Here is a 26410-nt window from a genome sequence, read left to right as displayed (position 1 = left end):
AACCTGATACTACAAAAAAATAAGCGGGGTAGTGCAGCCTGGTATCCGTTACACCTATTTTTCAAAATTCAAACAATTTTCTCTCTCTAAAACTTATTTCTCTCTCTTCTAAACCCATTTCCTGCACATTACTCCACAACTCCCTACTAAATTCCCCCACTAAACTAAACCCAAATACCCCACTTTCTTCCTTCTTCATTGTTTTATCCAAGATTTCAAACTTCCCTTTTCTCTCTCCTCTGAACACTCTCAGTAATTGCACTACATTACAATTTGATTTAATTCTCATTGGCTCTGTTTCTGCCTCCTCTGTTTTCTTCCTTTAACAACCTTCACATACTTCTCTTCAATTACAGCATTTCCTGTTTTTCTCTCTCTTCAAAACCTTCACTTTCTTCTTCCTCTTCAAATTTACAAAAAAGGGTTCTTTTCAAACTCAAAATTCACCCATTAAATCTCTACTTCTCTGTTCATAAAAAAAATCCCCTGTTTTTTACTCTGTTTACTCTAAATGGGTGCTTCTGGAAAATGGGTTAAAACCCTTATTGGGTTCAAAAAACCAGACAAAGATGATTATTCCCATGTAAATTTTACAATTTTCCCAGATTTTTATTGATTATTTTCATTTATTTGATGAAAAAAGTTCTGATTTTTGAGATTTTTTTATTTTTATTTTTAGGAAAAATCAGGGAAAGGGAAGAAGTGGAAGTTATGGAGAAGTCCATCAGGAGATTTGAATACATGGAAAGGTTTCAAAGGTCGTCACAAGACAACAGCTTCAGAGGGTTCGGACTCACCGTGTCGAAACGATGCGTTTAATGCTGCTGTTGCTAGGGCTGTGCAAAAATAGGTCCAGACCGTATTTTGGACCTGAACCGGACTGGACCTGGATCAGCCCGGACCGGACCTGCTAATTCCGGGCCGGTCTTCGGTCCAAGGAAAAAGTGGATTCCGGGTTTCAGGTCCGGTCCGGTCTAAACCCGGAATAATCAGGTCTGGACCTGAAACCCGGATTTTATTAAAAAAAGCAATTTAATTATAAATTTTTTGGGAATTTTCTCACTTACTGACTTACCCATTATTACCCTAACCCTAACATTTGCAAACTCAAACTTTTCTCTACTCTCACGCAGTCACACACTCACACCCTCACACTGTCACACATACTCCATTTTTTCCGGCGACTTTGAGCATCTCCGATTCACCGTGTGCCGCCTCTTCTACATCGGATTTCTGAAAGTCGAGTTAAAGGTATGTATTGAATTGCTAAACTTTTAAATCTGCTTGTTCGACATCTATTGTGTAATTGTGTTCAATTACTTTCTGCATTGCAATTTTACAAGTTAAATATACAAAGTATCTATTAAATGGCCCATTAATGGCGAATTCAGAGAAGAAATTCATGGACTTTTAATTATTAAGGCTCGAATTGTATTGTTGTTGTTTGCTGCTGCTAATACTTCAATTGGTTAAGTAAATAATACAAAGCATCATACAATTATCATCTTTGCATTAAAATATAGTAGATCTGAAGATATGATTATATAATAAGCTTTGTTATTTCTACAAAATGCATAAAGATATTCACCAGAGTACTAGACTATAGCACTAACCACCAAGATTAGCAGTAACGTTGCTCTTGTAATTTATAAATTGATGGACTTTTGTAATTTTTAAGTAGTACTTAAATAGTTAAATGTATTCTAAACGTGTAGTAAGACTTGTTGACTTGTAGTACTTATAGACCTTTGACTTGTAGTTTGTAACTTAAGATATATGCCTTCTTAATTAACAGGTTGTTATTTAATTATTTTTTCAAGGGTAAAAACATCAAAATTGCTCAAACAGGTCTAACAGGTCTTAAAACCGGACCGGACCTGAATATTCAGGTCCGGACAGGTCTGGACCTGATTTTTTCAGGTCCGGTCCTCGGTCCTCAAAAATTCCATATTCAGGTCTTCAGGTCCAAGGGGTCCCGGTCCGGTCCGGTCCGGTTCTGGACCTGTGCACAACCCTAGCTGTTGCTACTGTTGTTAGAGCTCCTCCTAAAGATTTTCGTGTTGTTAGGAAAGAATGGGCTGCTATTCGTATTCAAACTGCTTTCCGTGCTTTTTTGGTAATTTCAATTCTTACTCATCATTGTAATTTATTATTGTATGTCGTGTTGTATTATGATTTAGTTGTCGCGTTACTGCTTCAAATATTACACAGTCAAGGTGTCAATGGAACTGACATGAGAATAATATAGTCATATGAAATAAATTCAAAATTATTGAAGTTTTATTCCATGGTATGGAGTGGGTTTTACTATTAGTAAAAATGTTCAAAAGAGTGGCATTTTGGGATGTTGAGGTTAACAGATAGTGTTAAATACACATTTATTCATGTTGTGCTAAGTATTTTAATATGAACACATATTCAAATTGGATGTGTTTAAATTTAAAACCATACAGTGTTTCAAGAGAAATGATTTTTAATTGCTAATTCTGATTTTGAAATTAATTCTTGATTAACATACATTATGCTAAATGTATGAAGCAAGGTTAGTTAGATTTTATGAAATGCAACTTTTCAAGTGGTTTGGTTGTAATATTTCTTGACCAATTTTTTTTTTATTAGGCAAGAAGGGCCTTAAAAGCATTGAAGGGAATTGTTAGGCTGCAAGCTCTAGTTAGAGGGCGGCAGGTCCGTAAACAGGCTGCCGTGACACTAAGGTGTATGCAGGCATTGGTTCGGGTTCAGGCACGAGTTAGAGCTCGGCGAGTAAGGATGTCAATTGAAGGACAAGCTGTACAACAATTGATTGATGAACGACGTACCAAGACTGAACTCTTGAAACAAGCTGAGGTTAAATCAATTTAAATTTGATCTAATTATAAAAACAAATTGTTGGGTTTTTTGAACTTTTCTGATTTGCATAATTTGAAATTTTTGTAGGAAGGATGGTGTGATAGTAAAGGAACCTTGGATGAAGTGAAAACAAAGTTGCAAATGAGGCAAGAAGGAGCATTTAAAAGAGAAAGAGCACTTGCTTATGCTCTTGCTCAAAAGGTATTGGTTTACTAGTCTTTTCGACTTGCATTACTAATGCTGATATACCGCGATTTATTGTGTATACTGATAGAATGTATCTGAATTTGTTCAGCAATTGAGGTCATCACCCTTCTCAGGGTTTAAAACAACCTTTTCAACCCCTTCCCTTAAGGGTTATGAAATCGACAAGAGTAGCTGGAGTTGGTTAGAGCGTTGGATGGCAGCAAAACCGTGGGAAAACAGACTGATAATGGAAGAAGTTAATAGTACAGTATCTGAGGTGAAAACCCCACCTCCGAAAGCCTTTGTGAATCCCTTTAAAGAAACCTGCCCGAAATCTTCTGAACTTCAGTGCCAAGTAAAGGTCAGAAAGAACAATATGACAACAAGAATTTCAGCTAAACCACCCATGATGGCTCAAGGAACGCGGTCATCATCTAGTCCTAGTTCAGAATTTCCGTATGATGAGAGCTCGGCTTCTTCCTCTATGTGCACCTCTACTACTCCAATCTCAGGGAATGAGGAGAGTGGTGGGAATAATACTAATTGCAGCAGACCAAGTTACATGAACCTCACTGAATCGACGAAGGCTAAGAGAAGGACTCAAAGGGCACAAATGCAGTCTATGGATGAGTTTCAGTTTGCAAAGAAACTTGCAGGGCTTTCAAATGGAGATTCTAAGAGTAGCGTGGGCTCTGATCCTCCTTCTGTCAACTTCTCTAGGCCACTTAACTTGCCTACTAGTCGATTGGAGAAGAACTTGATGAGGCCAAGGGAAAAAGAGAACTACTTGTACAACTGAAGTAAAGAGTTATCTGTTATTGCTTTCTCCTGTTTGTTAAGGCAACAGCTTGTTGTTTTTGTAAGTCTAAAAACTTGAAGAAGCAATTTAAGCTTTTCGTGTTATTTTGTTCCTGTGATCGAGTTATCTCAGTAGTGCAGATTGTAATTGGAGTATTCTTTTTGTTCTTACTTGCAATGTTGTAGAAAGTCATGGATGTTGTAATGTAAAATTAAGTAATTTTGTTCTTTATTGGAGCAAATGTATCTGTAATGTTTTTCAGTATCAGTTGAGCTACTAATTGCATTTCTGAATTACAAATAATCAACCTTCGAATATGGTTCTAGTAGATTACACTTTTCGTTTGATGACTCGAAGCTTGACTCCGTGCTTGTAGTTTAGAATGATGCCATAGTCCAGCTCTATAGGTGTCTCCATCTTGGGGGAGTGTTGAAATACATAATGGCGGTATAGGTGGATGATCGAGAGCTTAATTTCTTGCATAGCGAATTTCTGCCCAATGCAAGCCCTTGGACCGATTCCAAAGGGTATGTGAGCATATGGATGCCTGTTTTTCTCCTCTTTGCAATTCTGATCGAATCGTTCTGGCTTAAACTTCTCTGGTTCTGGAAAGTTCTTCGGATCCTTGGCTAGAACACCGGGTGCCAACCACACCCATGTCCCCTGCTCCCTCAAATGATTGCAACAATTTATTTACTTACTCAAATAATATGTACCAAAATGATAAATGACAGTTCCAAAATTCTTACCTTAGGGAGCATATAACCTCCTATCTCAACTGGTGCAGCAGTTTCTCTAGCAATCAAAGGCGAAACTGTGTAAAATCTCATGGATTCCTTGATTACCTGCCAATTAAATGCTATTGTTATAAACTTTCCTACGAAAATAAAATTCTATTCTATTCAAAATGTACATGTATTCCTTTGAACAGAACACCATCTAGGATTTACCTGATCTAGATAAGGAAACTTATGCTGAAGATCATGAGCCGAGGGCACCTGATCACGCGGTCCAAACCCATCAATCTCTTGAACCAACTTCTTCTCCACTTCAGGGTGTCCAGAAACTAGATACACAATAGAAGACAATGTAAAGGCGGTTGTAGCTGACCCGGCTAAAAGGTGCTCATAAGCAAGTGCACTGATATAATCTGAGGTGAACAAATTTCTTGACACTTTCTTAGAGTCCCTAGCACTTAATATGAGGGACAAGAAGTCCTTTAAATCTCTCTTCTCCTCTTTGTCGCGCTTCATAACAATTTCATTAAGCCGGCTACTCAAATTTTTATTAGTCCTTTCGACTTTCCAGTCCATAGTTCCCGGTATCCTCTTAAGAACCTGTCTAAATGGCTCCTGTAAGAATGGGATTAACAGGCCTAATATGATTGAAAATGATCCAGAGAGGTCCATTTTGAGTGTGGTTGTGGAATATATATGTTGGTTGATGAAATCTGAGACTTCAGAATTTTTCGGTTGATCATTTGTTGAGTTTGGCTTAGAGAGGTCAAAATTGATGCCAAATGCTGTTTGTCCAATAATGTCAGTGGCTAACCTGAGGGAAACATTAGAGAATAGTACGTCTTTGTTGTCGTTGTCGTTGTCATTGCCTTGTTTGTGAGGATGGAAATTGAGGTTTTGAGTTGCATATTCTATGGATGATTGCATTGTTGGTAGTAAACTGGCTAGATGAGATGGTTGGTACATTGAGATTATTGTGTTCCTCATTGTTGACCACCTTGTATCCCTGCAAATTATGGAATACTTGTAATATGGCTTTATTAAAATTGAAAGTTGAAAGTTGCAAAGTAAATATTAGTCATATGTGACACTTTAAAGGGACATTCCTACAAAGTACAAGAATTCTTGGTCTCTTGGAGAGTAAAAAGATAAATGTACCATATTGCCATTTTTGTTACATTACCCTAAAAGTAATTGGAATTATATCTATTTCTATACATGAAATTGTTATTATAAAAGATTATGAAAATGACATTATCATTTGTTAAAACAATGTAAAAGTCTAAAGATGCATCATTGATACGAGTATCTAATTTTTTGTACTAGTATAAGAAAACGAAAACCATGATCATTCTAAAGTACACGTGTCAACTTTTCAAAGACATTTTTTTGCCAAAATATTTTTCCAAAGTTAAAGTTTTTTTTTTTTTTTTCATTGATGTTGAATTAAGGAATTCTAAACGAATTTTTTTTTTACAATTTTGAAATAATACATAAATTTGAAACAGAGTATCAAGTATACCATTTCAAAATGTAACAATTTTTTTTTCATTATTTTTTGGTGGGGGGGTGTGTGATGTAGCAACTCCATATTGGCATGATTTGGGCCAAAGATTAGTTCTTGTTCTCTTCAGATTATTTTCAGTTAAGTTCAGTTCAGTTCAGTTCTTATCTTGATTTCCTTCTCTCATAAAATGTTCAGTTCAGTTCAGCTCTAATAAGTTCAATTCAGTCAATCAGAACAGACCCTTAGTTAGTACATTACTTTGTTGGTTTTTATTAAGCTACAAAAAAAAATATGGTTCTTTTTTTGTTTAAGGTTCTTTAGATGGACTTAGTGGTTGTACAATTTCAAATATCCATGTACCATGTTGGGATAATCATGCCTTGAGAAGACACATCCTTCTTTAAGGAAAAATGATTTTATCATACTAAATATTGCTTTTGACGCACCATTTTAAGATAAAAGTACAGAAAATTGTGCTCTCACAATGAATGTGCCAAAATCAATATTTGATGTATCAATATTTGTTTGAAGGTTCATTAAGAACAATGGTTTTAGACTTTTAGCACACTAAATATTGATTTTCGGATTTGCTTTCTATCTAAGACTAGTGGCTCGCTGTACGATTTCAAAAGTTCATGCACCATGCTAGGCTAATCATTCCTCAAGAAGACATACACAAGTACACAACACACCCCTTTGTCCCCTAAATGAACCTTAGGAATTTGTTGTTGAATTTAAATGACAAGGAAACTTAGCCAAATTTCAATAAAATTAAATGCCAAAACTCAAGACTTGAGGGTAAAAACATTAAAAATTCTACCGTAGTCGTCGACTACGGACAACTATGGTCGACTACAATAAGAGATTAAATCTCAACCGTTTATTTTTAAATTGACTAATCCTAGACGTCCAAGTCATCAAGTCTAGTTATCAGGTCATTACACAGTCATCATGTTTAGTAATCAAGTCATTGCACAGTCATCAAGTCATTACACAGTCATTAAGTCATTACAAAGTCATCAAGTCTTATCATCAAGTTATTAACTATAGTTTGGTTAGATTTGTTTTTTCAATTTTTTTTTTTTTTTTTTTTTTGCTTATTTTTTTCAATTATTAAATTCTTATATTTTGTTTGATTTCATAATTAAATTGATCATCATATAATCAATAGTAAAAAAAAATTAGAAAAATGATGACATTCATGACATGCAAAAAATTGAAAATTAATTGAGAAACATTAAACAATGGTAGCCATTATTGATCGAAACTTGCAGTTCTCGAAGAATAAAAAGGAAACAAAAAATTATAAAAATGAAATCTCCAAAACATGGGCAATAAAAAGCTACTGTGTACGCTCCACGTCTTATTTCTTTCTTCCCCAAATCTAATGAGTACATACAAAAACATAATTCATGGAGTTTGATGTAAGTGAACAAATTAAATGAAATAATAGATCAATCATTTTTCTCTGTTCTTGATTGGAAAATGATTACTTTTTTTCATTGGAAGATATAATTTCAAGATTCATCCGCAATTGTTTTTTCATTTTTTTTTTTAAATAGCAATCCGCCATTGTTAAATGTTAAGATTGAATAAAGGTTGAAAATGAGTATAGGTTGAGATGAATAATATTATTTTAATTTTTTTTTTTTAAAAAAAAAATTCCTTTATTACATGCGTTTTATCAGGGAAACAAATATTCCCTCCCCTATACTTTAACGCTCAATATTTTATACAATTATGTTAATCATGTGTTTTTAGGAAATACGATGGCGGATTTCTCTTATGCTGATAAGTTAGCTGTGATGATGTCAAAAAAAAAAATGATAAGTTAGCTGTGTTCAAGTATGCCATAAATTTTCTAAAAGCCAGTTAATTTGGATGTTTACGGTGCCTTGGGGTACAAATTTTAGGAGTAAAAGAAGTTTGATAAAAATTGGATTGTAAAGCTTGCTGAGTAAATGTAATGTGCGTTGATCAGTTGATGGACTTTCTTTCTTTTTTTATTTTTTTTTTTATTTTAGCAAATATCATGCGTTTTTTAGGAAAAAGATAATTGTTTGTTTTTTAAGAAAAGATTATTGTTACAATTATGTTAATCTGAAAATATATTCTTATCCTTAAATAATACAATTAATTCTTAAATACATATAAATACACAATACGAATTTTTTACTCTTATAAGAAAAATACGGAATTATTTTATAAATACACAATACAAAATTTTCATAAAAATACATGATATATTTATACATATAAATACATATTATTATATGGATTTTATACACAAATTTTTATATGGACTGTTATACAGATTTTATACAGATTATAAAATCAAATTAAATAAGGGTTTAACGCTCAATATTCAAAGGAAATACAGATTTGTATACAGATTTTTTTACACGTATAAATACATATTTTTATATGGATTTTTCTTTAAAATACAAAATTCGGAATTATATTCAAAGGAAATACATGATACAAATTTATTTATATTCGTATATACTATTTAGTTTATTTATTTATACTCTTATTTAATTTGATTTTATTTACAAGTAACATATTATTTCGCATGTGAAAAGAACATAAACGTAGTACGGTGTGTGCATAATCTCATTAAGACATAAATAAATAATATGTAAAAATAAGAAAAGTTATACAAATAATACATTCGTGCAATTTGAAATTCTTTTACATATTCCAAAAAACTTCATCAAAGAGTTGATTAACTCTAAAGAGTAAAATCCTCAATGAAGAGTTGATTCATCCTAAACCCTAAACCCCTAACCCTAAACCGTAATTGAAAAGGCAACATTTCTTTAGGGCATATTCTCATTTACTGAGCAGAGCTCCACTAAATTGAACTAAACTAAACTAAACTGAGTTGAGCTGAATTAAACTAAACTGAACTGAAGTAAACTGAATTGAAGTGAACTAAACTGAGCTGAACTGAATTGTTTATGATAAGGAAATCAGGAACTAAACTAAACTGAACTGAAATAAACTAAACTGAGCTGAACAAAATTGTTCATGATAAGGAAATCAGGAATTGAACTGAATTGATCTCAGCTGAATTGTAGTGAACTGAGCTAAACTGAACTAAATCAAAATTAAGCTAAAGATAATTATGTCGTTAGAATAATTGAATATATTAATATTTCCATTATCAATACCCTAATGTATTGAGGATACCCAAATAAAGATTAGGAGGCCCTATAAAATAAATAAATAAATAAATAAACATTGCTAGTTTTGCATGCTTAATTAAATAAGTAATTAATCAATTATTTATCACATATTTAGAATCAAGTTCTTATTGGATTTGTAGGATAATTTAAAATTATGGACTCATCATACATTCAATGTCATGTTTCAAAAGAAGTACATTAGAGAGAGTGAAGTGTTGTTGTAAGTGCGAGAGGCACTAAACGGCAAGAAAAGTGGGCCCATAATGAATCACAGCCCAAGCATCATGACATGTCCATAACTCCAAGTGGGCCCACTTGTGTTCTTGAAAAAAGAAGCCGCTGTGTTTGAGTCGGTTTCTAATCAAGTATTAACAAAATTAATACTTCATCTGAAATAACCCTGTACTTATAACATAACTATTATCCAAATAACCTTGTATTTATAACATAAGTTCCTTTCAATCGATCTATATTTGTGTCAATTAAGTATTAACTTCGTCAATCGTACTAGTAGACGAATAAAAGTCAAATATTGGGCACGCCTAAAGTTAAATTGAGGATATCTAAAGAAGATGTTAATGTTTTGTATTTACGCTTTATATGGGTTTCCTTTCTACAGAAGAGAAATCACCGAAACTCTCAACAATCGACGGATTCTTTTCCAAAGTATTTAGACCCTATAATCATGTTGGAGTTTTGAGTCCATACTCCGTAGGTACTTCCCTGGTTGGAAGGATATACACAACTTCCATTAGCTTTCCATATTTAATTTCTTTTTTGTACCCTTAATGGATAACATTTTGTACACATAATCTATATTGTAGTCAAGTCTTGAATCTGTCAGTTGTCCTATCAACCAATGAAGTTTGATGTTTAACTTGGGTACGCCTAAATATTAAGTAGGGATATCTAAATGCAAAATTTAAATTATGTATGCTATCTCTAAATACTAAAATATATTCAAATAATGCACGGGCACGCCTAAAGTTAAATTGGGGATGTCTAAAATAGATGTTAATGAATTTACGCTTATATGGGTTTGTATTCTATGGAAAAGTAATCATCGAAACTTTCACCAATCGGTGGATTGTTTTTAATTTCTAATAAAAAGGATATAAATACCCTTTAATCATGTTGGAGTTTTGAGTCCATATTCTCCAATTCCCTAGTACGAAGGTAATGCACAACTTACTTTAGCTTCCATATCAATTTCTTTTTTATACCCTTAATGGAAAACATTTTATACACCGTGATCTATATTCTAGCTAGTCAAGTATTATCTTTTGCAAATGTCCTGATTAAATAATGAAGTTTGATGTTTGGGTACGCCTAAATATTAACTAGGGATATCCAAATATAAAAATTTAAATCATGTATGCTAGCTCTACATACTAAGATATATTCAAATAATGGGCACGCCTAAAGTTATATTGGGAATATCTAACAGAGATGTTAATGTATTTATGTTTTACATGGGTTTGTTTTCTACGGAAAAGTAATCACCTAAATCATCACCGATCGCCGGATTCTTATCCACATTAAAGGGCTGATGGACCCTATGAGAACAATGGAAGTAGTGCTGATGGGTGGAGTTCTAGCAAGGAAAATTGTAATAAGCCCTTGTTGCTGGGGCACTGTAAAACCAACGGAGATTGTGTTTCCAGTTCTTGGAGGACTTAAAGGAAGGCAATCCGTAGGCATGAAGCTACGGGTAGTTGGAAGTCAGAGAAGGAAAGTGGAGGTGGTGGGTCTGGAGGCTGGGACTTTCAGAAGAAAGAGAACAACGTATAATGTGAATTGTGGCAAGTAATCTAGATAAGTTTTATACAAGGTCAAATGTGATTATCCGAAATCATGAACTAAACTAAACTAAATTGAGCTGAGTTGAACTAAACTAAACTGAACTGAAGTGAACTAAATTGAGCTGAACTGAATTGTTTATGATAAGGAAACCAGAAACTGAACTGAATTGAACTCAGCTGAAGTGAAGTGAACTGAGCTAAACTGAACTGAAGTAAACCGAAATTAAGCTGAAGATAACATGCCGTTAGATTAATTGAATATATTAATATTTCCATTATCAATACCCTAATGTATTGAGGATACCCAAATAAAGATTAGGAGGCCCTATAAAAAAACAAAAACATTGCTAGTTTTGCATGCTTAATTAAATAAGTGATTCATCAATTATTTATTAAATATTTAGAATCAACTCCTTATTGGATTTGTAGGATAATTTAAAATTATGGACTCATTATACCTGCAATGTCATGTTTCAAAAGAAGTACATTAGTGAACATAAATAGGATACTCTTAAAACATGTACTTAAAGAAAGTGGTAGGATATTCGAATTTATTAACATTAAAATTTTTCATAGATTATTATTTTTTTTAATTTTTTTAATTTTTAATTTTTTTATACCTTTAATAGAAAACATTTTATACACGTGATCTATATTGTAGCTAAGTTTTGTCTTTGTCAATTGTCCTGATCAACCAATGAAATTCGATGTTTCGGTACGCCCAAATATTATTTAGGGATATCTAAATTGGAAATTTATATTATGTTAAATTGGGGATATCTAAAAGAACTGTTAATATTGGGAACGCCTAAAGTAAAATTGGGGATATAAAAAAGAAATGTTAATGTATTTACGCTTTATATGGGTTTGTTTTCTACAGAAGAGTAATTATCGAAACTTTCACTAATCGGTGAATTGTTTTCCTAATAAAAAGGATATATATATCCTTTAATCATGTTGGAGTTTTGAGTCCATATTCTCTAATTCCCTAGTACGAAGGCAATGCACAACTTCCTTTAGCTTCCATATCAATTTCTTTTTTATAACCTTAATGGAATACATTTTATTCACCGTGATCTATTTTCTAGTCAAGTGATGTTTTTCTCAAAATGAAGTTTGATGTTTGGGTACGCCTAAATAGTGACTAGGGATATCCAAATGCGAAATGTAAATTATGTATACTAGCTCTACATACTAAAATTCAAATAATGGAGAGGCCTAAAGTTAATTGTGATATTTTATTTAAGGATAAGAATATATTTTCAGATTAACATAATTGTAACAATTATCTTTTCCTAAAAAAACGCATCATATTTCCTAAAAAAAAAAAATACAAAGTAGTCTAATGGAACTGTACTTCATGTGACCAAAATAAACATTAAATATTTAAGATGATGGCATGAAATTTTTTTGGATATAAATCAACGTTTGATATGGTAAATATAAAATTATGCAGTAATCAAGTAATTCATATTTTATATAAGATAATTTCTTTTTCTCTCGCCTCTTCCTCTCTCCCTCTCTAAAAAAACCCTAAAATCTCCGGCAGCCGCTAGGGGCTACCATCATCATCTCTTTGATGATGGTAAGTCCCAATTCTTTTTTTATTTCCTTTGTTTTCTGTTTTCTAGTCATTAATAATCCTCCTTGCTCTCTCTTTATGAGAGTTTTCTTCCCAATTTTTGGGTTTGTTCTCTCCTTTTGTGAGAGTTTGGTGTTTGTCTTTCTTATCTTCCCTTATGGAAGATTGGAATTTATTTTTAGGGTTAAATATGAAATATTGGATTATTCATGGGTTGTTATTCGTACAAATTTGCAATTGGCGTTGGAATTGAGGATGCGATCGACATGGTCAAGTAATGAATTTTCCCGAAACTATGTCAAGAAGATGGACTCCCTCATAGAAGGCTGCATATTTCAGCGAACAATCGAGGACTGTGCTTCATCGTCAGATCTAGTTTCTCATCATCATAGTTTCTTTAAAGAGGATTTTTACTTGATTAATTTAGATTGTATTTTACTTTTCTATATTGCTTATTGTAGATGCCGTATGGCTTTCAATTAATGATATTTTATCTTACCCTTCAAAAAAAAAAAAAAAAGTAATTCATATTTTCATTGGAATATTAAATTTAGTGCTTTATGTTGGAGTAATTTTTGTTTACAACAAAATCTAATATATATATAAATAAAGTAGGCATTTTTGGAGAGCATTCGGTGCGCCACATAAGCAAAGGTATATTTCGACCAATTAAAAATTAGATTTCTATTTTATTTTATAATTAAAATATTCACTTGCCACCTAGATAAAATTGACGAATGAGATTTAAGAATTTTGCCACGTCATTAAAAAAACGAATAATGATTTATTAGATAGAAATTATTTAAAAAAAAAACTAAAATTATCTTTTTTAAAAAAACGAATAGTGAATTATAAGGATTTGATTTATTTAAAAAACTAAAAATCATTTTTTTTTTAAAAAAAAAAAAAAAATCATCTATAGATATAGAACTATATCTAACATAATCTTGATAGTGTTTATGATAAGATATAAAAATTATTTCTTAATAATAATTAAATTAAATTTTTTTATGCCTACCACTATAAATTGACACATCCTACCACACCAATAAAATTTCATATCAATACTAAACCAAATCAAGATAATTTTTTGTTAGTTTTAGGTCTTGCTTACATTTTGTTTATTTAGAATGCTTAATGATTATATGTTTAAAAGAAAAGTTTACTCTATATACTTTTCAATCGTCACAACTAAGAAACGAGTGGCGATTGGGGACAATTAAGCTCCAATGCAGAAATTTGATTTTGTACAATTGCAATTTTGGATCAATTTCACAAAAAAAAAAAAAAAAAAAAAAAAAAAAAAAAAAAAAAAATCACTTCATGATATATAAATATATTGATTTATTTTATAAGACTGTAAAGATTAATTTTATATAAATTTTATTTTTACTAACATGTTTTATTTATCCAGTTTTATTAGATGGAGAGATATGGGAATGAATGAAGAAATAGAAGATAAGTAGTATACATGTTTAGTTTTATTAGATGGAGAGATATGGGAATGAATGAAGAAATAGAAGATAAGTAGTATACATGTTTTTATTAATTTTTTTTAATATTTCTATTTTTTAAAAAAAACCAATGAATAATGATTAAGGATTAAAATATGTAAACAAAAAAAAAAAAAAAAAAAATTCTTTTCACATTAAAGATTTTATCCTAATATTTAACCAATAAATTATCATATTTACAATTTTTTTTTGTTTTGAAGATATTATATTTACAATTTATTCATATTTTTAAATTCAATTGTCATATAACTGATAACCACAAATAAAATACAAATTATACTTTTGTGATAGGCAATAACACTTTAATTAGATTATTATGTGTTTTTTTTTTTTGGTCTGAAATTATTAAATAGTAAAATAATCAGTACAAAAATATTTTTTCATGAGATTTATATGTGAAAAACCGTGCATCGCACGGGCTTTCATCTAGTAATATAGAAGATTGATATAAATGTGGAGTACTATATTCGACATATTTAGATTTTTCATATCTTGTTTATAAGATCTTGTATTATAAATATGATCAGTGAATGCAAATCAGAGGCAAGCTTCAAACCTTTAATAGGACTTATCTATATTAGTGTAAGATAATTAGAGATAAGTTTTGTCACAAATTCACCCTTGATTCACGGTAATTATACATTAAATTTTATTTTCCAGAATAATTAAATTTAGAAAAAAGATAAATATTACTTCCTATATAATAGGGAGTAACGCTCTTTACTCTGTAAACATGATAGGGAAGATTAGAAATATCAATTTACTTCCTTCAAAAAAAAGAAATATCAATTTACTTTACATACTATATTGACTATTGAGCGTTAAACGTATAAGGAGTAGGGAATATTTTCTTCCCTAAAAAAACGCAAAGGACATTTAAAAAAAAAAAAAAATTAGAATAATATTATTCATCTTCAACCTATACTCATCTTCAACCTTTATGGGGCTTGTTAAATATTGCCCTCAAATCTCCGAGTAACGCCCACAAAATATAATTAAATTTACAAACTTACCATTATGTATTAGCACAATTGTTTTTAGTTAATACCATCTCCAATCACTTTCATCAACACCCCATTTCACTCCACTCCATTAACTTTCACCAACACCACCACCACCACCACCACCACCACCACCACTACCACCACCACCAGGCCACCACCTTCCTTTACTTACAAATCACCACCACTCAACCTTTGTTAATGTAGTACTGTAGTTAATTAGGACAGTTAGTTATTGGTAATTTGGTAATAGGTGTTCTTAATTGCTCTTAATATATATCAATTGCTCTTAATTCTGGCTCTTAATCACCACTGTGTGTCAATTCTCTCCGATATTCAACCATTTTTTCTTTTATAAGTTATGGAATCCTTCAGTTCAGCAATTTCTTCTTTTTTTTCTATTATTTTTTCTTAATATGTTTTTTTTTCTTCCGATTATTCGTTTGCTGGAATTTGTTACAAAATGATGAATTTTCTGGGTTCATTTAGTGGATTTTGGTAGGAAACGGCCTTTTTTTTCCGAAATCTCTGGGTGGAAACGCCCAAAAATTTCGAACCACCGTCCAAGATTCGATTTTTTAGGCGTTTCCTACTCTGATGTGCGAAAAAAATAGGCGTTTTGGCCAGAATGTTTTTTTTACGCCCAAAATTTATGTTAGTTTGTAGTTAGTATTGTTATTACAGTATTATTATTGTTAGTAATAATATGAGAAGAAGACGACAATGAAGAAGGTGGTAATTGTGGTGGAGGTGGACAGGTGGTGGTTGTTGCCAAGAACCAAAGCTGCAGCTCGGCGCTCAGGCATATATGAAATCAATAAAATTAAAGCATATGAATTTTCCATCATTAGGCTTTGTTAATAATAATATTATTGTTTTTGTTGGTCAATAGTCATTAGTGGCTGGTGACCACTGGAGAGGACTATCAAAATATTTGAGGTAATTTGATGAGTTTTATAATAAGGGTAGTAACGTATTTTTAGGTTATAAATGCGGGCGTTATTTGGAGATTCGAGGGCGTCGTTTAGCGTTTCACATATTGAACCTTAACATTTAACAATGGTGGCGGATTGCTATTCAAAAAAAAAAAAAAAAAAAAAAAAAAAAAAAAAAAAAAAAAAAAAAACCGGATGTGACAATATGAAGATTGTTTAGCTAATCAACCTTAGCAACGTATAACTTTTTTTGTAAGTTCATTAAGATATTTTACTCCATTTTTACTATTGTTGTTTGATAAAACGATTTTGTGCTACGTCTACTCGCAAGAAAAGATTGTTAATTTTCATGTCAAATCTAAAACGTCTGCTAGTAATAGCTGTGATATGTAACATGATCAGTTGCGTTGTTATTAGATTAAAATCGATTATATATATGAAACCAAAATTTTGATTATATGATAATCAATTTAATTTAATTTAATTATGAAATTAAACAAAATATAAGAATTTAATTAATTTGAACCAAAAGAATGAATGTTGTAGGTTGAACATGAAGGTTTTTTATAATAGAGGTTGAAGATGAATATAAGATATTTTTATTCAATTGTATAAAGAAGTAAAAAAAAAAAAAATACCTTTTGAGCAAATTAATTTAACCAAACTAGAGTTAATGATTTGATGACTAGATTTGATGACTGTGTCATGACTTGATAACTAGACCTGATGACTGTATAACGACTTGATTACTAGACATGATGACTGTATAATGACTTGATTACTAGACATGATGACTGTGTAATGACTTATTGACTAAACTTGATGAATTGAACGCCTAGGATTAGTCAATTAACAAATAAATGGTTGAGATTTAATCTCTTACTATAGTCGACAATAGTCGTCCGTAGTTGACCGTAATTGACGACTACGGTAGAAGCATCCGTAAAAACATTACCTGGTGAAGAATAGGCCCTTTTGGTGAAGGGGTGAAGCAGAAATAGGTGAAGGAATGCTTCTGTTAGGAATATATTTAAACTTCCTTATTCCAACTTCTCTGCATAACTCTGCATCTGCTATTATTACTAGTGGTTGTCTCCCCAAATGAAATCTAAATTTTCACCAATATTCAAATTTAGACACTAATAAATAATTTCAGATCAAAAACAATTTCATACATATTGTTAACATGTAACAAGCCATCATATAAACAAAAAAGAAGAGAGAGAAGCAAACCAAACCTGTAAATAGGGCCATAAAGCTTAGCTAAGGCGGCGAAAACATCTGGACCATACTTAGCCATCAAAGGAAGATGACCTACCAAAGGGTAAGGTGGAGGACCAGGCACCCTTCTAACCTTCCAATATGGTGCATACATATAGTAACTCACTAACACACTTCCTAATAATATTGCCACTAAACTTGAGGGCATTAACATGGGTGCCCTTAAAATGGAAGACACTCCTAAATCAACTACTAATAATAGCTTATTTAGAGCTTGATACATAGTGATTAGTGATATTAAAGAAGGTTTAGTGAAGAAGAAATGGTGGTAGTAATGAGGCTAAGCACACAAATTTATAAGTGGTAAGACTTTCTATTTAAAGGCATATAGATTGTGTAACATATGATTTATATATTTGTCGGTATTGGTTTTAATCATTGTAGTTTTGACACTACTTAGTGGTGTATAGGTAGTGTCATGCTTTCGTTTGATGCTGTTTTTTTTAGAGGAAATTAAAGGTGAGAATAGATGGATTTCTAAGAGGAGTCCAATAAGGTATGTTTATGTGATTGATTGAAAATATTCAAGGTGATGAAGACATAACCTAGTATTTGTCACATTTGAAAAGAAATCACTATGTTGTGATTGTTGTCACGTTCACAACGAGCTAGTGTATATAAACACTCTTGTAACAAATTTTATTTGACAGTCGGATGTGGAAGCTACTCCCGTGATGACATGATACCACATAGTGGTTGAGAAGGGTGAAATTTATGTATAAAAACTCTTGTTGACAAAGTTTTATGTAGTCGGGTGGGAAGAATTCTCCCATGGCGTATTGTTTGTAAAATGACATGTATTATCATGTCCATGTTCATAGTGTATATATGAAGTTTACATATATTTTAGACGTTTTTATATATCTGGATATATAATAGAAAGATAGATGCCTAAACATGTATAAAGAAAATCGAGAGAGGAAGTTACCTTTGGTAGTTAGTGCCTTAGTGGTGAGAGGCCAATAACCTGACCAATATTGTTGGCTAAAGAAGGGGCACAGATCAGTGTCACTAGACGCACTAGGATTGGACGGATTTAAAAGCATATTTTTTTGTCATTGTGTTTAAATGTTAGAGGAATATGATTTAAATATCAATGGTATATGCACACATCTTTTAATCTAGGTAGTACTTCATATGTGATTTTTGTATACATATCATTATTTCTTTCATGAAAAACACTCCTACAAGCTTTAATTAGCTATAAGACTATAATTTTATAATTGTTTGGTTGTATAGGAAAGACTAGGGGAAAAAAAAGGGAGGGTAAAGAGGGGAGGAGAGATGAAAAGAGGAAAAGCCGGTAGATTGAATTCCGGTCTAAAAAAAAGAAGATGAACGTATGGAAAGTACTTGAACTTATTGGTAAGGGTTTGTATTACAAATGCTATAAGACGAGAACCCCTCCTACAGTCTTGCCCTTCCCATCACTTTCAAAAGAACTTATTTGTAACATTGGATTTTTTACTAGGACACTTTAATTTGAGGTTCCAATCCGATAGGACACTTCTCCTTACCAATTAAATTTTTTTTTTATAATTATTTTCATCCTAGGAAACCTTAACGATGTTTAAACTTTTTTTGAGTATTTAAGTGCTCCTAATCTAGACACTAACAAAAGGATGTTTGCTTCAAATTTCCTAAGGAGGATAATTGCATGATTTGCATCTCATTAATATCAAATATTTCTTATGACCAAGAAATTTTGACACATGTTAAAGACAAGTGATCTTTAGCTTGTGTAGAAGGTTTCCAGACGCTTGAATCAAAATATGCCCTCCAAATTTAAGGTAGCTGTTACTAAGTTGCTCTTATCCCATACTTCTAAGAAAGACAAGTTATGAGTTATGTGGGTTGATGCTTATGACATTAGAGGCAATATTTTGAGTTCTTTGGAAGTTTCAGATACTGTTTTTTGGTTGTATGGTTGCTAAATGAGTTGCAGACATGATAACATTAAGAGGAAAAGATCGATTTGTTGTGATTCATAACAGAATCCCGGCTACAGATTGATTGATGCAATGGAATGTTCAGATGATACACTTTGCTGGTCAGCATGACAGTATTCAGCTGAGGTCTAGCAGAAAGTGCTGAATTAATGGCTTATACCAGTAGTAGTTTATAGCAAAGCATGCAACTGATTGGGAATTTTGGACAAAGAGATACGAAGAGCTATCTGAACGGCCTGGAGTTTGGACAAAAGCAAACCTACCTGATGTTTTTTTGAAGAGAAGGTCATCTACTGTTTGCAGAGGAAGGAAAGACATTTATAAGAAACGTAAAACTAGTGAAACATTGTTCAAGGAAGCTGTTTTAAGAGTGGCATGTATGCATTGTTGACGTGATTCTGGGAGATAAATGGTGTTCTTAACTCTTATTACTCCGTGCTACAGCTATTCGTTTCTGGACCGTTATAGCCAAGGCTGCAGCCACGTTTTTGTAAAAATTGGCTTTGCCTCTCCTGTTGTTGAGTTAATTCAATACAATACCCTGCTGCAATGAATACAGTCGTGAACTCTTGATTGAGGCGATGCAATTCTGAGTCTGGTAATCTGGTTGCCTCCAGTTACAATAATCCACAGATGCAGCTAGAAATACCTAGGAAATTTTTATGTTAAGAAACACTCTTTTATCTTCTTATCTTTCCAGTGTATAAATAAGTAATAACTACTCTCAGATGGTCATGTATAATTTGTGGACTAGAAGTATCAGAAATTTAAGCATGAAAGGCTTATAATTTACATGACTTCAGTCCCTAATCCATAGTATTAGTGACTGCTACTCTTGAGTTCCTAGAAATCCAAAAATAGGAAGAAAAAGTAAAGAAAAACAGGCAATCTTTACATTAGAATAGTTAGATTGTGTTATATGATAACTGAATATTGGTTTTCAACTGAATCCAGAAATTGATTACAGAATAGATGTCTAAAAATAGGCAATTTTTACACCTGTTATAGTGTTATTACAGCGTAACAAAAGGGACAGTACTTGCACCATATATGAACACACCCAATACAGATAATTATGATCAATAAATTATCAGCACAAGATAAATTAATCTCCTAGTTCCAACAGAAAATCATCAAAACTCAGTTCCCTGAATCGAAATCAAATCTTCTCATCACGCTACCCTCTATCGTAGGATTGCCCTGTAAAAAATAAATGAATTACATTATTGCAAAATAAATCACAAATATATCTTACTTGATTAGTAAAACCAATCCCAAATAATACAAGAAACAAACTCTAAACCGTCAATCAGGTCCCCTTGCATCCTCCTGCCACCTCTCTGCATTACAAATTAAACATATCGTAAGAAATCAATACCTAGAAACTACAAACTTTAACAAACTAGCATACAGAAACAAGCTTATCCTGCTATAACATACCAATAACGAGGGCAGGAGCAAAGCTATCGAGGCAAGGAGCCATTACAATACAATCAAAAGAAAATCACTCAGGTTTTGATCTTAAAAAACCCATTTGATCAATTAAGTCTTGTAGATCCTCACCCCAATTCGAAGGATCTGGCACCAAGTCTTCTACTGGTACATCCACCTCTTGTTCATCACCAACATAACCTTCCCCCTCGCCTAACAAGTCCTCGCTCAGTAACTCTTCCCAACTAATCTCACCAACATTTCCCAAATTTGCACCAACTGATGAGGAAATTGGGTCAGGTTCCAATATTGGCTCCTTAACATCACTGCTTGACTCATCATCTAATGCAGCTGAGAACAAAGTCTGGATTTCTGATTCAACTGATGCCAACCCTTCAGTAGCTTCCACTGCAGCTGATAGCACTTCTTCTTGCAAGTTCTCTGTGCTTGGACTAGCTGTTAACCTCCTTTTTCTTCCAATCTCAATGCCTTCAAACACTCTACCCTGCTCATTACGTTGCATTAAGTTCTGTACAAAGGCTGGGTTTGTAAGGGCTTTAGCCAGAAATGTCATCATCTGTTGCTGCTTTCTCTCAGTAGACTGAAGTCGAGACTCCATAGTACGGATTTGCTCCCTAGAGACTTGCTGTTGCTGTCGTAGCTTCACTATTTCAGACATCAATACATTACGATCTCTCCTTAGCCTTTCCATCTCACCCTCCAATCCATAGTGACCTATCTCAACACAAGCTCCTCCTTGGTGTTGAATATTTTGTCCTACATTTCTCCTCCTCTTGATGTTCCTTAACAAATGCTTTTGCCCTCCTAGAAATCCTTCATTTGCAAATTCCCAGCGATCAGGATCAACCTTTCTGAACCCCTGAAACATTTGAAATTAACAACTGGTAAGTTACTGGACTTAAAAGATAAACATTATTTAAGGTAACTATTTTAAATGAGAAAGTGTATGATGATATCCGCAATTCATCAGTCTCACAGACATGATCACTAGAACCACTAGCTGTCCATGTGTGTGAGATTGATCAACCTCGAATATTAACATAAACTTCCTTGGCTCGAACATATCACACCAGCTATGACATCAGAGAAGTCTCAACTTTTAATCATCTTGAACATATCACACCAACAATAACACCAGAGAAGTTCCAAGCAATCTTCAGTGCAATGATTCCATCAAATCTTCATATCCTAGAAGAATGATCAAAACCAATAGTAACAACTTGAACTGATCAAGGAGCTAAATTTGCAGTCACATAAAATCAAAAATTAAAGATAAATCAAGGGTAAATATCAAAGTTGAAAGGCCCTTTTGGCAACAAAAACCAACTCAGGCACAGAACCTCAGAAAATATCTCCTTTGTAATGGTCAACTCTGAAGCATATTACTAACAAACAGGTAGCAGGCAACACTTCAACCCTACAAGTATCAGCAAAATAAACATTAATCATGCTGAGAATGTTGCATTCTCAACATACTCATCAAATGAGCAATTCTGAAATTCTGACTGTACCTATATCAAATTACTCAATCCTTAACAATATGAAGAAAAAAAATCAACTTTCAAGTTCCAACCAACAACCCAGCTAATAGAAGATCACATAACATTTCACCAAACACATGACACCCACAAATCATATACCCAAACCCTAAATCAAATTACAAATGTTTCAGCCAAAAACTATAATAATCGAATAACACAGAATTTCATACAAGCATTTCAACAAATAAATGATACCCAAGTCAATCTCCTAAACCCTAAATCAAACAACAAAAGTTTCATCCAAATATAAACAAAACCCACATCAAGTAATACAGAATGTCACACAAGCATCTCAACAAATACATAATAGTGATGATACCCAAATCAATTACATAAACCCTAAATCAAACAACAAAACTTTCCTCCAAATTAAACCCAGATCATATATCACAAAATTTCATACAAACATTTCAACAAACACTTAGTAGGCAACAAAGTAAAACCCCAAAGATAGAAAAATCTAACTTACATAAGTATTCAACTGACGAATAAAGCTGGAAAAATTGTTATGCTTGAAGAACTTAGGCAAAAGCAAAGTAGAAAACTTGATAGAATCCCAAACAATGAAGCTATTACGAGCTTTACTCCAAGAAACAATGGTATCCGTTGAAGGGTCTTCCACCATATCAAAAGTCTTGATCAAAAATGGAGGTGGACCCATTTCATGGAGCCCCTCCATGGGTCTAGCAGAGAAGCTTGATACTGATGAAGACGATGAAATCGATGATCCTGTACCCGCGTTACAGGGGATAGTTACTTCTTCTTCCTTAACAATCACATTTTCCATTTTTAGGTGAAAAACAGAGGAATCCCTAATTCTGAAATTTGGGGAAATTTAAGGGGTTTTAATCTTAATTGAAGATGGATTAATTCTGAGTTTTGGGGTTAAATTGTACTTTGATAGTTGGATGATGATTTAATGGCGGGAGAAAGATGGGAAGTGGGGTTGAAGAAGGTTCTAGATTGAGGAGAGAGAAGAAAACAGGGGAATTAGGAAGGATCTAAGGATTTCTCTACTTATCTAGGAAGTTTCTTACTCACTATTTTTTGAAATTATTGTCTTTTTTTGGGAGAATTTTGACAAAATTATTAAAGTAAATAATCCAATAATGGAGATGTGGCCAAGTGTAAAGTAGTGGGGTTAGATTTTGATTTTGTGATAATATCTTTGTGAAGTTCTGGAAAGTTCTACAATTTATAAGAAGTTGACAATTGTGTTCAGGCATTAATTTGGACCGTTGGATCATTGCCCGATTTGCCCCACTCTTTTTTTATGATCATTGAAATTGACAATAAAACGACCCATTTGGTTGGAGATATTCGTAATAGGAAGTATTATTTGTAGCGATGTAACATAAAGTAGAGAGGAAAAATGTCTAATCGTTGCGAATAATTCGACCTTGCTTGGGCCAGGCTTGGGTTTTTGGGCCGCATCGAGCTGAGTTTGTTAAGCTCTAATTAAACTTCAACAAAGTTCGGTTAAAAACGATGCAAAGGCATCTACATTTAGGGGGACAGGACCAGACATGAAAACCGATCGGAACTGGACCTGACCCGGACCAGTAGATTCAGGTTCGGTCCTCGGTCCTTGGAAAAAAGAGATTCGGTCCCGATCCTAACAGGTTCGGTCCGGTTTTGGACCGGTGTACACCCTATCTACATTTATTCAAGATCAATTCAAAAGCGATGTCATTAGTTTACAGTGTGTGAATAGTGACGGAGCCACATTGTCCTGAGTAGGGTCCTTTGACCCCACTTGAATTTGCTGAATAAAAATTTTTGAGTGTAAAATTTTGAAATTTGTCATATTTTCTATTAAAATCTGATCGTTTGCTCCTAATAGAATTTAAACAAAATGTATTTTGACCCCACTTGATTATATTTTCTAAATTCGCCACTATGTGTGATACTTGATAAGGCTTGATTACAAGTGCTATATATCTTTTATTATTTTTATGAAATCAGCTCTCCCATCCAAAAAAAAATAAATGAGTATGGTGCAATACAATATGTAGGCAACATTGTGATTATGGCTTGTAATTGGTGGAAAAATGAGTTTATTAGTAACTGTCCCTTTTAATGGAAACACTGAGGAAATTTATATGTCTCAATGTAAGAAACAATTATTCAATTTTTATTATCTACTTATGAAGGTTTTTTTTTTAATTTTTTTTGACAGGAATCTACTTATGAAATTATGAGTACTACTGACGTGTCAAGCCTGCAATTGCAATTCATGTGTCATTAACCTAGTAATGGCCTAAAAATTCCCAACGTTTAAGAGCATATGTTGGGCCGTGGAGGCCCATAAATTACTGAATTCAGGCCTTTTAAGATCACTAGTATTAGGGCAACTTGAGAGTTGGGCCTTAACGTTGATTGGGCCTTAGCTGAACCACAGCTGATGGATCAAGGCCCAGATAGTTCATTCGTCCGTAAACAAGTTGCCCCCTAATTCTATTCATTTTCTGAAGTATTAACCATTATTATTAATTATTTTTTTGATGTTTAGAGAGCTACAAAGGCGGATGAAGTGAATCGATTCCAAGATCTCTTAGAGCCGAGAAGGGAGCTCTAACCACTTGACTTCTTGAGATATCTCTCATGAACCATTATTATTGGCCATACTAAGTTTGTGCTCGATAAATAAGCTTAATTACAAAAATTGGTAAAAGTTGGACATTTTAAAGTAGTTTTGAAACCAACACATAACTTAAAATCAATGGTAAACAGGATATGGAGAAGAAAACAAACGAAATGAGAGATGGGATGAGTTAAAATAGAGGAGAGAGAGAGAGTTTAGCTCGATAGTTAAAGCAATCTTTAAAAGTTTAGAAAATAGTAAAATAGTTAGATTAAAGAATCGGCTCCCATCCATCGCCGGTACCTACTCCCCAACCAAACCCCACTAAAGGCACCTTCTTCCCACCCCAGCGCCACATCCCTTCTCCACTGAATTCCGACCCCACCCTATCCCCCACAGAACCCCAAAACCCTAGCGAGCCCCTACTGAACCTCCCTCCCCGACCTAAAAATATAACCATCCCATTATTCCACCCCATAAGTCAAACCTCCCTCCGTAGCCCCCACCGAATCCGACCTCCAAAACCCTAGCCCTACCCCGAAATGTCCCCTTCCCCAGCGGTGGTTGGTTGTGCGAGCTATCAATGGCTGGGTCATACCAGCAAGGGTGGCGTTGATGTCATTGGTTGGGTTGTCATAGAGAATTGAGGGAGGTGAATGAGGAAATGTCAATAAGTGGGCCTCGCAGTTTTGTAGTAGGGCAAACTAAATATAAACTTTCTACAAAGAAATACGCATCAACTAAAAAAATTTCCAAAAAAAAAATGCGCGTCAACTATAGAAAAGAAGGGGAGTATAATACTATAGTTACGTATTTTTTTCCTTAAATAATTTAATCAATACTCAAAATTTATTTGTAAAATTGATAATTTAGAAATATTTTTGTGTGTTTGTGACAAAATAATACATAGCTTATTATTATTATTATTATTATTATTATTATTATTATTATTATATATATTTTTTTTTTTGGTTATGCATAAATATATGATTTAAATACAAATAAAAGTCAAAGTATTGATATACTTCAATTTGATAAGAATATAACCTACCACCTTACGTCATAACGTCCAGATTCGAGTGAAAGGTCCAAAATAAGCTACATCTTAGACACGTATTACGTATTGGGTTGGCACTTTTGAGGAGAACAAATTAAGGAAAGACATGTTTAGTTGAAAAAGGTAGAAAGTGCCTTAGATATTTAGGTTTATGTCTTCTTGATGGGCTTGTAGTTGTACAAGTAACATTGTTATGTAGTTGTCAAATTAAAGTATATATGGCACATCCAAGCAGGTCAAAAGAAGAACCATTTTTACAATGCAACATCCACTAATTAAGTTAATTCGTCGAATACTTATTTTTGTTATAAGTTAGATACCTGAGTCATTTCTGTATCTCCCAACTCAAATTTTACCGCTTTGTCTCACATCTATTATCATTACTTAGTTGCTTACCTTCTATGATTCCTCAAAACCTCATGATCATAATTCATAAGGCCATATC

General features: G+C 33.0%; 3 protein-coding genes across 5 annotated transcripts; 1 reads left to right on the top strand and 2 right to left on the bottom strand.

The window, feature by feature from the left end:
• Positions 1 to 207: 207 nt before the first annotated feature.
• On the top strand, positions 208 to 4060 carry LOC145594578 (protein IQ-DOMAIN 6-like). The gene is made up of 6 exons (XM_081650897.1): positions 208 to 583; positions 680 to 822; positions 2017 to 2116; positions 2620 to 2847; positions 2938 to 3051; positions 3146 to 4060. Exons 1-6 carry the CDS (start codon positions 512 to 514, stop codon positions 3833 to 3835), a joined length of 1347 nt encoding a protein of 448 aa, XP_081507023.1. The 5' UTR covers positions 208 to 511; the 3' UTR covers positions 3836 to 4060.
• Positions 4061 to 4067: 7 nt separating this feature from the next.
• Positions 4068 to 17674, bottom strand: LOC145594577 (cytochrome P450 711A1-like). Its single transcript, XM_081650896.1, has 5 exons — positions 17340 to 17674; positions 17057 to 17209; positions 4786 to 5578; positions 4585 to 4680; positions 4068 to 4498 (listed from the first exon to the last, which is right to left on the bottom strand). Exons 1-5 carry the CDS (start codon positions 17603 to 17605, stop codon positions 4166 to 4168), a joined length of 1641 nt encoding a protein of 546 aa, XP_081507022.1. The 5' UTR covers positions 17606 to 17674; the 3' UTR covers positions 4068 to 4165.
• A 2547-nt stretch (positions 17675 to 20221) lies between these two features.
• Positions 20222 to 23332, bottom strand: LOC145594574 (heat shock factor protein HSF30-like). Of its 3 annotated transcripts, none has more exons than XR_014102845.1 (3): positions 22794 to 23332; positions 20772 to 21642; positions 20222 to 20671 (listed from the first exon to the last, which is right to left on the bottom strand). XR_014102845.1 is itself a non-coding variant. In XM_081650893.1 (3 exons), the coding sequence occupies exons 1-3, from the start codon at positions 23109 to 23111 to the stop codon at positions 20509 to 20511; spliced, it is 1089 nt and encodes a 362-aa protein (XP_081507019.1). In that variant the 5' UTR covers positions 23112 to 23331; the 3' UTR covers positions 20222 to 20508. The 3 variants fall into 3 exon arrangements, 2 of the variants coding, with proteins under 2 accessions (XP_081507019.1, XP_081507017.1); XM_081650893.1 differs by having other exon boundaries at positions 20222 to 20531; positions 20895 to 21642; positions 22794 to 23331; XM_081650891.1 differs by having other exon boundaries at positions 20222 to 21642.
• Between the last annotated feature and the right edge of the window lie 3078 nt (positions 23333 to 26410).

This window comes from Chenopodium album, chromosome 19 (assembly GCF_948465745.1).
Source record: "Chenopodium album chromosome 19, dcCheAlbu1.1, whole genome shotgun sequence".
Taxonomy (NCBI): domain Eukaryota; kingdom Viridiplantae; phylum Streptophyta; class Magnoliopsida; order Caryophyllales; family Amaranthaceae; genus Chenopodium; species Chenopodium album.
This window is presented reverse-complemented; position numbering and strand designations above follow the sequence as displayed.

Bases quoted from the DNA above. Each gene is read 5' to 3' on its own strand.
- LOC145594574 (XM_081650891.1), bottom strand. From the start codon at position 23,111: ATGGAAAATGTGATTGTTAAGGAAGAAGAAGTAACTATCCCCTGTAAC. The intron at 21,643-22,793 runs GTAAGTTAGATT...CAAATGTTTCAG, and splicing joins TTCGTCAGTTGAATACTTAT to GGGTTCAGAAAGGTTGATCC.
- LOC145594577 (XM_081650896.1), bottom strand. From the start codon at position 17,605: ATGTATCAAGCTCTAAATAAGCTATTATTAGTAGTTGATTTAGGAGTG. The intron at 4,681-4,785 runs GTAAATCCTAGA...TTTAATTGGCAG, and splicing joins AGTTTCCTTATCTAGATCAG to GTAATCAAGGAATCCATGAG. The intron at 4,499-4,584 runs GTAAGAATTTTG...TTGAGGGAGCAG, and splicing joins GAGGTTATATGCTCCCTAAG to GGGACATGGGTGTGGTTGGC.
- LOC145594578 (XM_081650897.1), top strand. From the start codon at position 512: ATGGGTGCTTCTGGAAAATGGGTTAAAACCCTTATTGGGTTCAAAAAA. The intron at 2,848-2,937 runs GTTAAATCAATT...AAATTTTTGTAG, and splicing joins AACTCTTGAAACAAGCTGAG to GAAGGATGGTGTGATAGTAA. The intron at 3,052-3,145 runs GTATTGGTTTAC...GAATTTGTTCAG, and splicing joins CTTATGCTCTTGCTCAAAAG to CAATTGAGGTCATCACCCTT.